Source organism: Drosophila mojavensis, unplaced genomic scaffold (genome assembly GCF_018153725.1).
Source record: "Drosophila mojavensis isolate 15081-1352.22 unplaced genomic scaffold, ASM1815372v1 contig_81, whole genome shotgun sequence".
Classification (NCBI taxonomy): Eukaryota; Metazoa; Arthropoda; class Insecta; order Diptera; family Drosophilidae; genus Drosophila; species Drosophila mojavensis.
In genome coordinates, this window is record NW_025318907.1 from 7,759,732 (window position 1) to 7,774,243 (window position 14,512).

General features: G+C 40.3%; 1 protein-coding gene across 2 annotated transcripts in view; it reads left to right on the top strand.

Moving 5' to 3' along the window:
* The first annotated feature begins 1,882 nt into the window (after window positions 1-1,882).
* The window catches only part of LOC6581032 (cell wall protein DAN4), an 81,031-nt gene continuing 68,401 nt past the window's right edge, over window positions 1,883-14,512 (top strand). Inside the window, exons 1-3 of one of the 2 annotated variants that reach the window (XM_032729886.2) lie at window positions 1,883-2,255; window positions 4,597-4,771; window positions 5,068-5,210. In XM_032729886.2, coding sequence (XP_032585777.1) covers window positions 5,209-5,210 — 2 coding nt within the window. In that variant the 5' untranslated portion in view covers window positions 1,883-2,255; window positions 4,597-4,771; window positions 5,068-5,208. The remainder of the gene's footprint in view (window positions 2,256-4,596; window positions 4,772-5,067; window positions 5,211-14,512) is intronic. The other variant, XM_044011210.1, reaches the window with a different exon arrangement.

The following is a 14,512-nucleotide window of genomic DNA, read 5'->3' on the forward strand; positions in this document are numbered from 1 at the left end:
GGTTTCGTTTCGCCAATTTGTTACTCTCCGCTACGTGTTCACACCATTAAGCCGGCAGAGTTTTGTTTGTGCTGCTCAAATTAATAGCGCATGTTCGGGCTAAAGATCTATGATTAATGACACGCAGCTATCGCACTCGTAATGCTGTCAATATATCACAAAACACCTATATATGCATAGCCGATTGTACTCGGAGCCCCGCTCTCCTCTCCCCTCCCTCTGCAGTTGTGCGTGTGTGCGGCATCGCGTGAGCAATCAGCGCATTGTGGCTGCATTGATGATCCTGTCCCAGTCCAATGCCAATGCCAACTGCCACGCCGCTGCTGGCAATGCTATTGACATAGTGCTGCAACATGTTGCTGCTGCGTTGCTGTTGCAGCCAACCTCAAACCTGTTGTTGCATGTCCAACTCTGTCCAGCCCACATGACGGTCGTATCGCATGCGAGAGCGTGCTCGACAGACAATGTTACATGCGGCTCAAAGGGTAAGCAGCTACCCCTAGGTTTTAGAGTGAGAGAGAGTGAGAGAGAGGGAGAGAGAGACGGCGAAGTAAAAGAGAAACAGTAAGAGAGACAAAGAGTCTAATAGAGATGGGGCTACTGTCCGCTGCTCAAAGGTGACCAGCTGGCATTCGGAATTCCTAACGGGTAAAATCGTTTGAAAATTACAATAGCTATTGCCTATAAAAGAAAAAAGAAATATTGCAGTGAAATAATATTACAGCCAATTATGAACTTCTAACTTGTCGAAAGAAAAACAACCATGAATTACAAAGACTTTTATTTATTTCAAATATATGTATTCATTGATTATTAATAATATAAATTTAACAAATCACAAGATATTTGTAATAAATTATGAATCGTGAATAATTAACCTTTTATTTATTTTAAGAAAAGGCGGAACTTATGTTAACTTCTATTGTCTTCATTTTACTTTTGTATTCCAGCATTTATGTGTGTTCCATAATTTTCGCTAAGATTCAAAGCTCTATTATTTCGCTTAGTGTGTGTTCACTGTAATCATGCAAACGGTCACCCCGTCAGCATTGCGACATTACGTGATACTTCTATGGCCTTTCGAATGGAAACCAACCCCTAGCAGTCGACCCCTCCCACCGCACGATATGTTGGGCCTAAGCAAGAGCATGGCGTAAGACTAATATTATTGCATGCGATTTTCATGCTAAGCCGCATTGACCGTTATGTGGGCGCAGCCATCCCCCTCCCCCTTGCTTACCTCATTTACTGTCACTCTCGCCTACCCTCGCTGACTCGCTCTTCTTGCACACTTCCGCATAATGCTTAAGAGAGCCCATATAACTCTTTCCTTCTCTCTCCCGCTCTCTCGCTCTCTTTGGTGCAACTGTGCTGCGTTGATAGCGGCAATAGCGGCAATAGCGAAGCTTTCTCTTGGCTCGGGCTCGGGCTCCTGGCCAGCAGTTGAATTGCAATCGACTCGCTCGCCCGCTGCTCTGGTTTCGGCTCTTCGTTTCTTGTTGTTATTAGCCTCAAGTGGCGTGCACACACACACACACTCTCACACACGCACATGCACGTAAGCACACACATGTCGTTGTAGCCACCCAATCCCTGCCCCCGAACGCCCTGTCCCCTGCCAGAGCAGGCGACGCAGCTGACGCTGGCCGGTCTCTGTGTCCGTCTCCGCTTGCGTCGCCCTCTCCTGCTGCGTGTGCTTCTGCTGCTGTCTCCTGCTGCCCCACTGTACGCGCTCTCGCTGTGTCTCTGCCTCTCCGTCTCACTGCCTCTCTGCCTCACTGCCTCGCTGCCTCTCTCTCGCTCCGTCACACTCTCTCGCTTAGTGTGGGTCTCTTCCTATAAGAAACCAACGCCAGCGCCCGGCTCTGCCTGGTCGGCCAGTTTTGCATCGCATTTAGTGGGGTTCACAACAAAAACCGCAGCCGCGAGTCAAAGTCGAGTCGAGAATCGAATGCGAATATGTGAATGTCTCGCCGTCTCGCGTGTATATTCGTATCACTTAACACTAACAATTTCCACGGTCACCCCGAGCTTAATTAATTAATAACATTTTCTGTGCGCATTCAGTGGGAGCAGCGTCAGTCCAATTAAATTAGTCACGGCTCATCAAAGTCCAATGCAAATTCACTTAAACAATCAAATTATGACTAACTAATAGACAATCCTCTGGAATTGTGTGTGCTCACCTACGTATGAGTGTGTGCCTGTGTGTGTGTGTGTGTGTGTGGTGAACACCTTGCTGACCAGACTTCTCGGTAATGACTAGACTAGCTGTAAACAATTAGTGTGTGGGACAGGAGCTAGGCGTAGGGGGAAGGGGTTGCTGCATTGGGGCGTTGCAAACTACTTCCCTTTCTCGTGCAATTCATTCATGTCCCACAGGAGCATACTTGAGCCTCCTAAGCCCTTTAAGCCATTTAGACAAACGGTTACACCAAGCAACTGTTGAAAGTGAACCCTTTTCGCCAGCTAGGGTCTTTAGTTGCCTTTGATTTGAGGGGATCGTCGAGGAAGTGAATCATGCCGTGTTTATGAATACAGTCAAGACTGCTTAGCAAGGAAGGGCTGTAATCTGCTGCAGATTAGTGCAAATGGTGGCCAAAATGAAATGCTCAAGTTTGCTGTATTAAGCTAAGAATTTGATGGACTTGCAGTTACTGCATCATTGGCGATTATTTACTTTAAAAACTTGTGTGGACGTTTCCAGAAATAATATCACATGCTATCAGTGCATTAAACAATTTATTTATTTTATAATCACCGTTGTTTACTGTTTGCTTTGTTCGAAACATTTCAGTGGATGTATCAGATACCACATATAAATGTCATTATGGGTATATAGGCCTTACTCTAAAGTTTCCAATTGGGAGATACAGGAATGTACAATAATAGAATATACACACAAATATATATATAGATATATATATTATACTGATGGTAGTAAAATTCTCACCAGCTCAATTTCCTGGAATAATTGACTATTGACTGACACATGCTTTTAAGATTTATAGAAAAAACTTGTATGCCACATAGCTCATTATAATAATTCAAAGTCTGTCATATATCCATAGAAAAGCTCTTTGTGTTAACGTTATTAATTGAAGCATAACTAGAACTTTTGCATCAATTCGTCGAACTATCGCATTACCCTACATAAGACGTGTCGAAATACTCTTTCATTTGGTAGAAATTCATCCGCTCTTACATAATTCTTCCTCTTTTATGGAGCTTGTTTCAGTTCAGATTACATAAAACTCAAATTCATAATTAGCCATCTCTCTTAATAAGCTTTGTCATCTGATGGCTGAGATCAGCTTAGTCTCTGGCTGAAACTGACTGTTACATTTGAAATGTAAGCACAAGCAAACAGAGCTTTAAAGCTCTCTAAGCAGTGCTCTTTACTCCAGGATATACATCTCTTTTGAGAAACAAACTGACGCGCAGTAGCAATTCTCTCTCTCTCTCTCCCTCTCACACACTCTCACGGCCACTCTCTCTCACAGTCGTTCTCTTTGGGCTGTGCACGTGCAATCATGTGCTGCTCTCTGCCTCTCTTATTGTCACTAAACATGTCTCTCTGTCCCTCTCTCTCGCTCGCTCTCTCTCAAGAGCAACGCAGTGTTTCCATACAATTTTTGACACTTGTGACATTTTTGACACACAAATCAATTGTTACGTGAATTTTCAGCGCGTCGTGCAGCAGCAGCAGCAGCAGCAACAGCAGCAGCGACGGGTAAAAACGCTGAGCAACAAAAGCAGATTTGAGCAGCAAATTAATTAATTTAATTGTAATTAATAATTACATTTTTTTATTGTTGCCGTAATTTAGTTGGAAGTCGTATACAAATATTGTCGAAGCTCAAGTGAGGCATAAAAAAAAGAAGAGTTTGTCGCATGTTTTTCGAGCTACAAAACGTAATCGTTGCCTACTTTCGTGTTCAGCGTGTGTGTGACATAATTTCGGTGTTTGTGTTTGTGTGTGTGTGTGCGTGCGTGAGTGTGTGTATGTGTGTGTGTGTAAAGTTTACTTGAAATTAAACAGAGCCTAGATTGGTCAATTGTTATAAACAAATTGGAGAAACAGACTCAACTAAATCGAATCTGTTTCCCCAACACGAGCCATTGCCTGTCCTCTGCCTCTGCCTCTGCCTCTGCCTCACTCTTCTATTATTCCAACACACACACACACATATGTTCACTTGGTGCAAATCGATTTCTGTTTCCGGCATTTTTTCACGTGGTTGCTGCCCCCTTCTTTTGCTATCCGTCTATTTAGTTTCCCTCCTGAGCGAGCCAGCCAGCCTTATATGCTCATGCACTTTTGGCATTTGCTGTTTTTCGGTTCAGCATAACGATTTTTCCTGAAATATACCAACAATAAATTAAGCAGAGCCGCCGAAAGTAACAGTTGGAAGTACATTTTGCAGAAGAGGTCGGCCCAGAACTCGAAGTTTTTCGGCAAAAGGAAACATTGGCAGAGCACATTCAGTCCCAATCGAGCAGCGATTGGTGCCACGTGGCGTATGCGTAATATTTCAAAATAAAGCTGCAATTTAATTGAATTCGAGCTGAAACCGAATTCTAATTCATTTCCAGTTGCACACTCGAAGCCTTTTACTTTTAAAATATACAAATTCGCAAAGACTGTGTTAACGATATCAAAAGGTGCAAGAAAACCAAACGAACGCAAGGAAATTCGCCAACAATAAACCAATTCAATTATCTGTACTGCAAAATAAATGCAAAATTATTTAGTAAAGTCCCAAACGTAGTGAGTGAATAATATTTGATAAATTAATAAATAAAGTGCTTAACAAAAGGTGTTCAAAATTCTAAAAAAAAGTTGTGTTTTGAGTAAATCAATCAATAATTATGTTTAACATAAACTTAATTTACGAAATTAAATCAATACATTATAAGCCAATCATATCGTACGAATATGAATGAACAGTAATTTTTCGAAATTATTAAATATCATATATATATATATCATATATATATATATATATATATTTATATATATGTATATATATATATATATGTAACAAGAAATCTACTACATCGAAGGCGAAATCCATTCAAAGTCACGAAAATTCTGTTACGCTCATCAAATGGTCGCTCGGATTGAATCTAACAAAAAAGCGTAGCCGAAATACGAATGCAAATTAGATGCAAAATAAATGGGTAAAATGAGGTCAAGTAAATACGATGTAAGTATTACAGTTAGCCTCTCTATATCTATATTATCATATAATTCACATATTATCATGATTAATATCACTTTTATATGTGGAATCTATTTCTTAATATATTTTCAATTTACCGTTTTGTGTAAGCTTCGAGAATGAGGCTTCAACTATTGGGGTTGCATAAATATATTGCTTTAACACCTGATTTTCCTGGGTATATGCAGACACTGTTTATCTATTCTACTTATCTATTTATCAATTCTACTCAATTCGTAATATTTGTAAAGGAAGTCAATTAAATGTTTTTGGTTTAGGTAGTCAAGAAGGAAGATAACCTTCAGTTGTTTTCCTACGGAAATTTATTTCGAAACTTACACAAATAATTTGTTGTAATCTGATAATATAAATCAAATATCAGCTACTATATCTTTATATACATATACCCACAGAATATTTCAAGGTATATATATAGGCTCATGTCGAAATAAGAATCGGCTTACCTAAACTTACGTTGCTCACATTTAGATATGTAATGCTTGTTTGAAATTAAGATTTCTTTAAATTGACTACAAATAATATCTAAAATCGAATTCACGCTGGCTTCGCGAGTGTTGTGTAATTTAAGCCAAAGAGCTTATATACCTATATTCTCTATGGAGTAAATGAATAACTAAATTTATATATAATATACATACATATTATATTTATTACTTTATTTCTCAGTTAAGGCTTCACTTTGAATTGCCAATAATAATAAATGGAGTGCATTTCAAGTTGTTAACCAATCTCTCCCAGTGGTTCACTTGAAGGCTATACACATCTAGGGGCATGACATTGATAGACTGCGATCTCTCTCCTTCTCCGTACCCTCGCCCGCTGCCAGCCAAAAATTTACATAATCACTTAACTCATGGCCCACATTTTCAGAGATAATCTGAGGCAAAGAGGAGAAACCGTCAAGTGCACATAAATTAAAACAAAGATCGAAAAGTGCAGGCCTCTAGCTAAGGGGCATTCCGTGCCACGTCGAATGCTCAGCGTTGCCCTTAATCTTGAATTACAAATCGAGTGCAATTATCTGGCGACTGCAATGAGTTTTCTGTGCCTTCGCGGTGCCTCCGCTGGGGCTTGCAATTTGTTTTCACACTTTACGATTTGCATGGCCCGCAGCCAGCCGGGGCAATCAATGTATTTCGATAAGCGCCAGTTCTAGGCCCTGGCCACAGCTGGGCAACAGCCCACGGGGCTGCGTTGCATGTTGGCAATCGTTTATCTGCGAGTAGACGAGCTAATTCGTGCTGAGCTGCTGCTGGATTCGTACTGCGACTCCAACTCCGATGCCGTCTCCGTCTCCGTCTCTGACTCCGACTCCTACTCCGACTCCTACTCAGGTATCGGAGCTACTGTGCGCCTTTAAATTTAACATTTAATTGATTTGTCAACACAAAATGTCTGTCGCAGTTTCCCGGCTGGCTGCTAAGCGGCTTAAGAGACACGAAACTCCTCAAGCCGCTTACGTTTCGGGTCTAAATACACGAGTTATGCTGCATAAATTGTCGACTTTAGTTGGAAAACGAAAGTGGATGGAGTACGAGCCCAAAGGAAGTGTTCTCTGCTGCCGCCGCTGCTGCTGTGGTGCCATATCAAAAGCCAGCTGACAACGACGAGTGCCACAATCATCAATCACAGCGCCTGCTGTCCCGCTGATGTGGCATGCCACTAGATTGCTGCCCCACCAGCAGCACCAGCAGGAGTAGCAGCAACAGCCACTGCATCAACTCCATCAGCTAAGTTGCAAGCTCATTGCCGGCCGGCCTAGGCCCTGCCGTGGGCGATCCCATCCCGATCCGATCCATGCACCAGTCCAGGCTCTGACTGAGGTCCAGCCCCACTCCGAGTGCCTACGGGATTGTGTGTGTGTGGGCGCCAGCTTGTGTGAACGTGCATTGATTGCAGAGCTTTGCATTAGGCATTGTGCGTTTGCAGGAACAGCCCGCACAGTGACAAAACATCAACAATTTCGAACTCAAATTTAACATGCGAATATTCAGTATTCGAGTTAATTAGAGACGGTAGAACATTTCCAACTGTATTTGATACACTTGCAAAAAGTTGAAAATTGCAAAAATACCAAGATGCTATTAATAACTGTCTAAAGCAAATATTTATTTGTTACATATATATAATTATTAACAAAATGTGGTATATATTAAGTTTTTTCCATATTAATAACACAAAAATACATATATTTATTTGTTAACTGTTGAATAATTTGATAGATTCAATTATTCAACTAATTCCATCCATCAAAATTTTGATTTCTTCCATACTTTGCAAAATCAAACCGTTTGATCGAATGCGTTTGAATTATTGAATATTTAGTAATAATGAGTACATTCGCTATAACTGCATATAATATGGTACATTGGTACATTGTTTATAATATGATTACAATTGATTTTTATTATAATTATAGCTTAAACTTTTTGTTTATTATTGTGTCCCACCTATCAACAATTTCAATAGTTTACATATTATTATTTTTTTTTTTTTCAATTTTTTAAGACTTGCATGATCGTTCATTTTGACTATATTTTTCAATTTATAGAAATTCAACTTTTTTTATCATTATTATTATTATTATTTATTTATTTATTTATTATTATTTTTTATTTTTTGTGAACCAGTGTCAGTCTCAGTCTTTATCAATTCATTTCACTCCATTTCCCATGTGATTCGACCCACTGTGTCGCTTTGACACTTTATGCAGAGTGACATTTTAGCTTCTTGGATTTTCGTATTTAGGTAGGCAACGCTCAGTGCCGCCTGGAATCGAAATTATGTTGTCTCTCAGTCGCGGTCGTGACTTGCTCTGCTCTCAGTAGCTTTGTCTTTGGCGAACACGCGCTGCCCCGCACGTGGGCCGTGGGCCACGGGACGTGGGACGTGGTGGCGCAGGTCGTGTGGGTCTGGCTTTATTAATTGTGTGCGAATGTTTGCACAATTTGTCAATATTATCGCGCAAACATGAACATTTGTAAGCCCATGCCCCAAACCAAAGCCCAAGACCCAAACTCCAACTTAAACTCAGATTCAAACTGGAACCGGCAGCCGGCACCGCCAACCGCCAACCGGCAGCCAAAAGCAAAATATCCATAGACATTTACATCCACAGCTACGTTCCACGCCCCACGTTCCCAAACTGTGTTTGCCTAAGTGATTTGTGATTTATGAATTCAGTCGCATTTGCATGCACATTTAATGCGATGTGGCGCACGGGATTGGGAACGCGGACGGGAACCGCTGCCTACTGCCACCTACCGCCAGCTCCTGCAGCAACTCTGGCTGTGGGGCTTGTCTAGTTTGCTAATTTTCTGGCATCACACGTCTGCTATGCTTTACGACTTTATAATGCCCTGTTAATTGGGTCAGCCAACGCGATTGAAGGTGACGGAAGCTAATGGAAGCGTTCGAGGGCGACGAGCGCTCCAAGCGTTTGATAAACGAGTTCTGGCATTGCCTCCTGACACGGCTCATACATATTAATGGGGACTTGCGACTGGGCCTCTACTTGCCACAGCCCGCTCCTCAATTCTTGCGGAGTGTTGCCCCTAGCTGCCTCAATGGTTCTCAAGTTACAAAGAGGCGGCAACAGCAGCCGATTTGTATTTGATTTTAAGTAGAGTTTCTTCTCGAAGATAAAGCTCCTTGAACCTTAACTCAACTTTGTGTAAGGCATAGCAGCAGAAGGTTTGCTGAAACTATTATTGAAACTCTACAATGCTGCTGTCGATAGCTAGTTTCTCAAATTATTCAGGTTAAAAATGTATTTTAATATTGGGTTATTTATTTCCCAATTAGTTACCTCGGCTCATCTATAACAAGTAAGAGTGCTGAACCTGAACCCACCAAGCTGATATTCAAATCATTCTGCACTTCTTTTATGCACAGACACATACAGAAGCTCTGCTAACTGCGCAGTAAGCAGCGACTGCGCTTGGGCTACGCTGCAAGGGAATATCCTCAATTGCATTCAATGCTTCATTGTACATTGCGTCACTGAATGAAATCATAAGGTCGTTGCGTCAAAAAAGGAAAGAAAAAATATTAATGGTGGCCCATCCTTTAATCTTAGGGCCATGAAAATTAGATGTTGGCCGATTCTCAGATCTACCAAAACTGCACACAAAATTTCTTGAGAATCGGTCGAACCGTTTCGGAAGAGTTTGGCAACAAACACCGCAACACGAGAACTCTATATATAAGATTTTTATTTATTTTTAAATAGAAATTTTGAGCCTTATTAAATATGCTTTTTTCTTAGTTTGGTTCCGGGTAGTACCGGGTAATCAACCACTCTTGAATGGAGTTTTCTTTCTTGTTTTTTAATACAATTTTCATTTTCAATTTTCATAATCAAAACATTATGTTTTATAATATTATATGTATATATATTATTATAATATTTCTCTAAATGTTATAATGTATCTACACATATATTTTCTGATCTATTCCATTCTATATCGATATGATGCATTCCTTACTTTAAATTCTCTACACAATAATTTCAATGAAATTAAATTGAAACAATCTCCAGGCTTGTCTTCCGACAAGCAATAACTTTATTATTGAGAAAATTACACAAAAACTGTTTTCTTTGGGAAAACTTTCAACTTTTTTGCTCAGCTTGCGATCTGCTGTTTTGCTTGTTAACCTCCATTTTATATGCCATTAGCCTTAGACATCAATAAATCAAGAAGGAAAGAGAAAAATAAAAACGAACCAATCGTAAAACCACAGATAATTTTTTTTATATGGCAGGCGAGGCAGGGACTTGGATTTAGCTAAACTTGAAGTGCTTAGTCCAAAGTCGAATTGCCACTAACATAAACCAATAGACGACTCCATTAGCCAACCACAACAACAGAAACAGCAACAGTAACAACAACAACAACAACAGCAGCAGCAACAACAACAACAACTTGGGCTGGCTGCCACCAGCAATGATCGACCAAGTTTTATAGAAAGCGAAAACCTGACAATTTTCACAACTTTGTTGGCTGCTAAGCCGCGAAAGTAAATAATCCAATAAAATCATTTGATAAGACAAGCCAAGGAGGCATCGGCCAGTAGTCCAATCTTCCAGTTATACAGTTTGGCACACCAGCAAATTGCATAAACATGTTCACCAGCAGCTGAGGAACTGCTGCTGCTGCTGCTGCTGCTGCTCAGTCTGTGAGCTGGAAAAGGAGGCAGAGGAGGAGAAGGAAGTGAGTCAAGCGACTTGGCATCGTGGCATTTGAAATATGCTGCATTAATATGCCGATAAATTTGTGCGGCGAAACAACTCAATTAGATGACAGGCAGCATACGAGTTGAAATTAAAAGCCATGAAATATTTTCCTGCCCCAGCAGCGCAGCAACAACAATGTTGCTCTTAAGATAGAGACTGCTGCTGGCAGCAGTTCCTCAGCCAGAGCCACAGCAACAGCCACACAACATTGTGTCAATGTCAGAGACAACAACGACGACTGCGACGACTGCGACGACTGCGACGACGAGGAGGAGTGCGTACGTGTCAGCAATTTGACAGACATTCATCAAGCCGCATGGCAAATGCTTCTGCGCCGGCGCAACTTCTGCTACTGCTGCTCCTCCTCATCGCCCTCCTGCTGCTGCGGACCCAGCTGTATCAGCGCCTGTCACTGCGCGCCTGTCGCATGCTCAATCATTGCCGACTTCCAGTCAGAGTCCCCCAACTTGGTCAGAGTTGCAGTTGTCATTCATTGTGTGCCTCGTGCGCATAATTGATTTTGTGCTGGGGCATTGTGTGGACTAGCGACTGCCGACTGCGGACTGCCGACTGCGGACTGCCGCCTCCTTTGCCAACTCCTTTTGTTGTCATATTAATGTCAAAAGATTGCACTTGATCATGAATTGTGGAATTGTGAAAATGTGAAAACTGCGTGGAATGGCGAATTGCGTGTTTGCCACTTAACACTTTATGCACTTATCACGCCTGCGGGCCGACCCACTCAAGTGCCACACCAACAACTGTGGGAAAGCTACTGCAACTTGCAGTTGCTGCAACTGCCTCTGGGTGAAAGGATGCGCATCTGCTTTAGCTTAGACTATTTGCTGGCTGCTGAAGGACGTGGGCTGTGGGCGTGCCGTGCCACTTGCTTTGACACGCATGGGAAAATATTTTTGTTTTTGTATCTTCTGGCTCGACTGCAAATTCAAATGCATTGCCAACAAGCGTCGCTGTTGCTGACTCTGATTCTGATTCTGATTCTAGGCAAATCGACTTCATATTGACTCATCTGTAATCAGTAAGCAGCCAGAGGCAGCTGAGGGGAGGCGGTGATCCCGGGAGGGGGTGCCCGACGTCTCGCCACTGTCTAAACATAATAAGTGCAAATGTTTATCAGAGGTTTATCAAGGGTATTACTGACCTAAGCTACTTTAATATATATTGCCAAATGGAAATGTTGAAATGAATTAAACTAATTCCGGAACATGAGATAAGTCTCTTGTTTCCATGTCCATCCGTGCATCTGAAATTTCAAATATATACTCAAGTTTACCCTCGTTAAGTTCTAGGGTTTTCCCGATACGTCCATGGTTCAGAGGATTGCGTAGTCGAGCAGTCTCGACTAGAGCTTCCTTACTTGTTAAGTATGAAATTCAGTAACACTAACTTCCGTAACATGAGGATCCGCTTTAGAGAAAGGGCGATCTACTGGCATTGAAATGCTTGGAGCTTTTCTCCGAAAATACTCTAAAACCGACATTATTGCTTTTTGGAATTATAGAGTCAATTAAGCTCAACCACTTTTGCGATACAATTAAATCGCAAAATAGTGCGTATTGATTGTGAATGAGAATTCTGAAAACGGTAGTACCCGACTGCAACATTCACATCTATTTCAAGAATTTCGAAATTTGCAAATAAAGATTTTATAATAAGATAAAGATAACTAACTGCTTTGGTATTTTTAGGGCAGTCACCAAATACTTTTAGTCGTCAATAAAAAGAAAAACAGCCAACATATGGATGATAGACATAAAACGTGATATTTATACAGATTTATAACTACTCAACAATTTGATTGATAAATACTTTTAATACATAAACACATTTATATACATTTATAGACCTAAGTATTCAAACTGCAAAAAGAGATATCGCTTAGCTTAGATATATTTTTGGTAGTCGTCTCATTTGCTACTCTTATCTATATATAATGAGACATGCCCAGAGGCTGTTCCGGATCTAGCACACGCCTTCTAATCCCCACTTTTCGCGAGCAGACACAACTTGCGAGTGCAATAAGCACTTAGGCAAACCACAAGCCATAGAGTCAATGCCTGCCCCTCTATCCCTCGCTATTTTCAATTACGAATCCGAAAGCAACTTCGCGATTATCGGGCACACACAGAGCCGAGTAAACAGCTCGATAAACTATCATTTAATAAAGTGCTAAGAGCAGACGCTGACAACTCAATGCAAAAGCGATGACAGTGCCTGATAAACAGATGGAGATGGAGATGAAGGGCGACTGCGAGTAGGTCTCAAATAGTGAGTGGTACTGTAACGGGGTCTCCGACTGGGTCTGGTTGGCAGCTCGATTTAACAGTTAGATGAGCATTAATATGGATGCATTTCAATGTCAGGGTGACTGTGGGTGGCGTTTCCACTATGTATAACTGTGTGACTGGGTGGGTGTCTGTGTGTGTGTGTGTTTAATGGCATTTCCTAGTCGTAACCGAGTTCATGACTTGGCTGGCAGCTCGCTTCGAAAGCTGGGAAACTAGTTGGCATCCAAGCACTGTGAATTGCTTATAAATATCGTATAATATAATAACTGGCGTCTAAATGTTTGCTGTAATTACGAGCAACATGTGCGAACCGAAGCGCCCTTCAGCAAACTATTATACAGTTGTTATTATTACTGTTGTTGTTGTTGTTGTATTGCACAATTAAATGAAGCAATTAAATGGGTATATAACAGACAGCTCATTGAACTCTGTGGGCAAATAACTTGTGAATGGGCAAACAAACACGAAAAGATATTACAAATTGTACCATTGAAGAAAAGAGGTTAATTAAAAGAAGCAGCATGGATTTATACATGAAAATTGAGGTAAAGAACATGGTTGGGACAGAAAAGAAAGTAATCGCCATTGTGGAAATAGTATTAATTTAAGCCGATTAAGATGAATAAAGTGATATAGTTATTCCAAGAGATACAATCTATTGTTATTTAAAGGAAATAACGGAAAATGAAACTAATCTTTAGCCTATGTAAAGAAAAGTATCCGGTGAAAGGAATATTTATTCAGCAAAATAAATTGCAAATCTTTAGCTATTCTAGAACTAAGTATAATTATTACTATATTTAATATAATTATATTTTAATTAACTATTCACATTATCGATGATTTAAAATTTGAAGCCATTGTTTTAACACCCTATTATCGCTGATGATGCTGCCATTTACTTTATTATACTACATATAAGTAGAAATAATAAATAAAATAACAAGTAAGAAATCTCTAGTCGAGACTGCCCGACTACGAGATCCCCTGAACCCTTCGAGCATCTGATATTTTAATAATTATTTGCACTTGCACACACACACACAGGCATACTCATGCACGCATAAACACGCATTGGCTGCAGTGTGGGCTTACTATGGAAATTTAATTGCTTAACTAACTTTTCTTGTCGATGGACGATCTTCATTTGCATGCATTTGCCAAAGCACAAGTCTCTAGTATGTGAAATACGTCTTTTACAAATATGTGGGTGAGGGGGTGGATATAGGGGTGGGGGATAAATTTTAACAAACATCGAAATTGTATAAAATACATATATTTAAAATTTGGAGACTCTAGCTTTAAATATGTAGGAGATATAATTAAATAGCATATTTTCGATAATGTTTTTAATCGATAAAAAATTAACAGGATGAGCTATCGATTTTTTGTAAACTCGATATCCGCGCTATATATACGAACATTGAAAAAAACAATTCGGACAGACGGACTATTTATTTGTCCTCTTAACTATTTATTTGAGAATATGTTCAATAATTTTGTGTCAGGACTTAACGGTAACTAATACATCAAACCACATAATTTCCGTTTTTCAGATACTGAGAAATATTTCATCTATAAAGTGCAGTGCAAGAACCTTAACTTTAAAGCCTACGAATTAGCGTCCGTTTTAATGAAGTTTTTAGGGTATTTTCGTGCTGGATTTTTGAATTCAAAATGCATGTAACATTGTGTAAAGCTCAAAGGTGATTGATTAATTG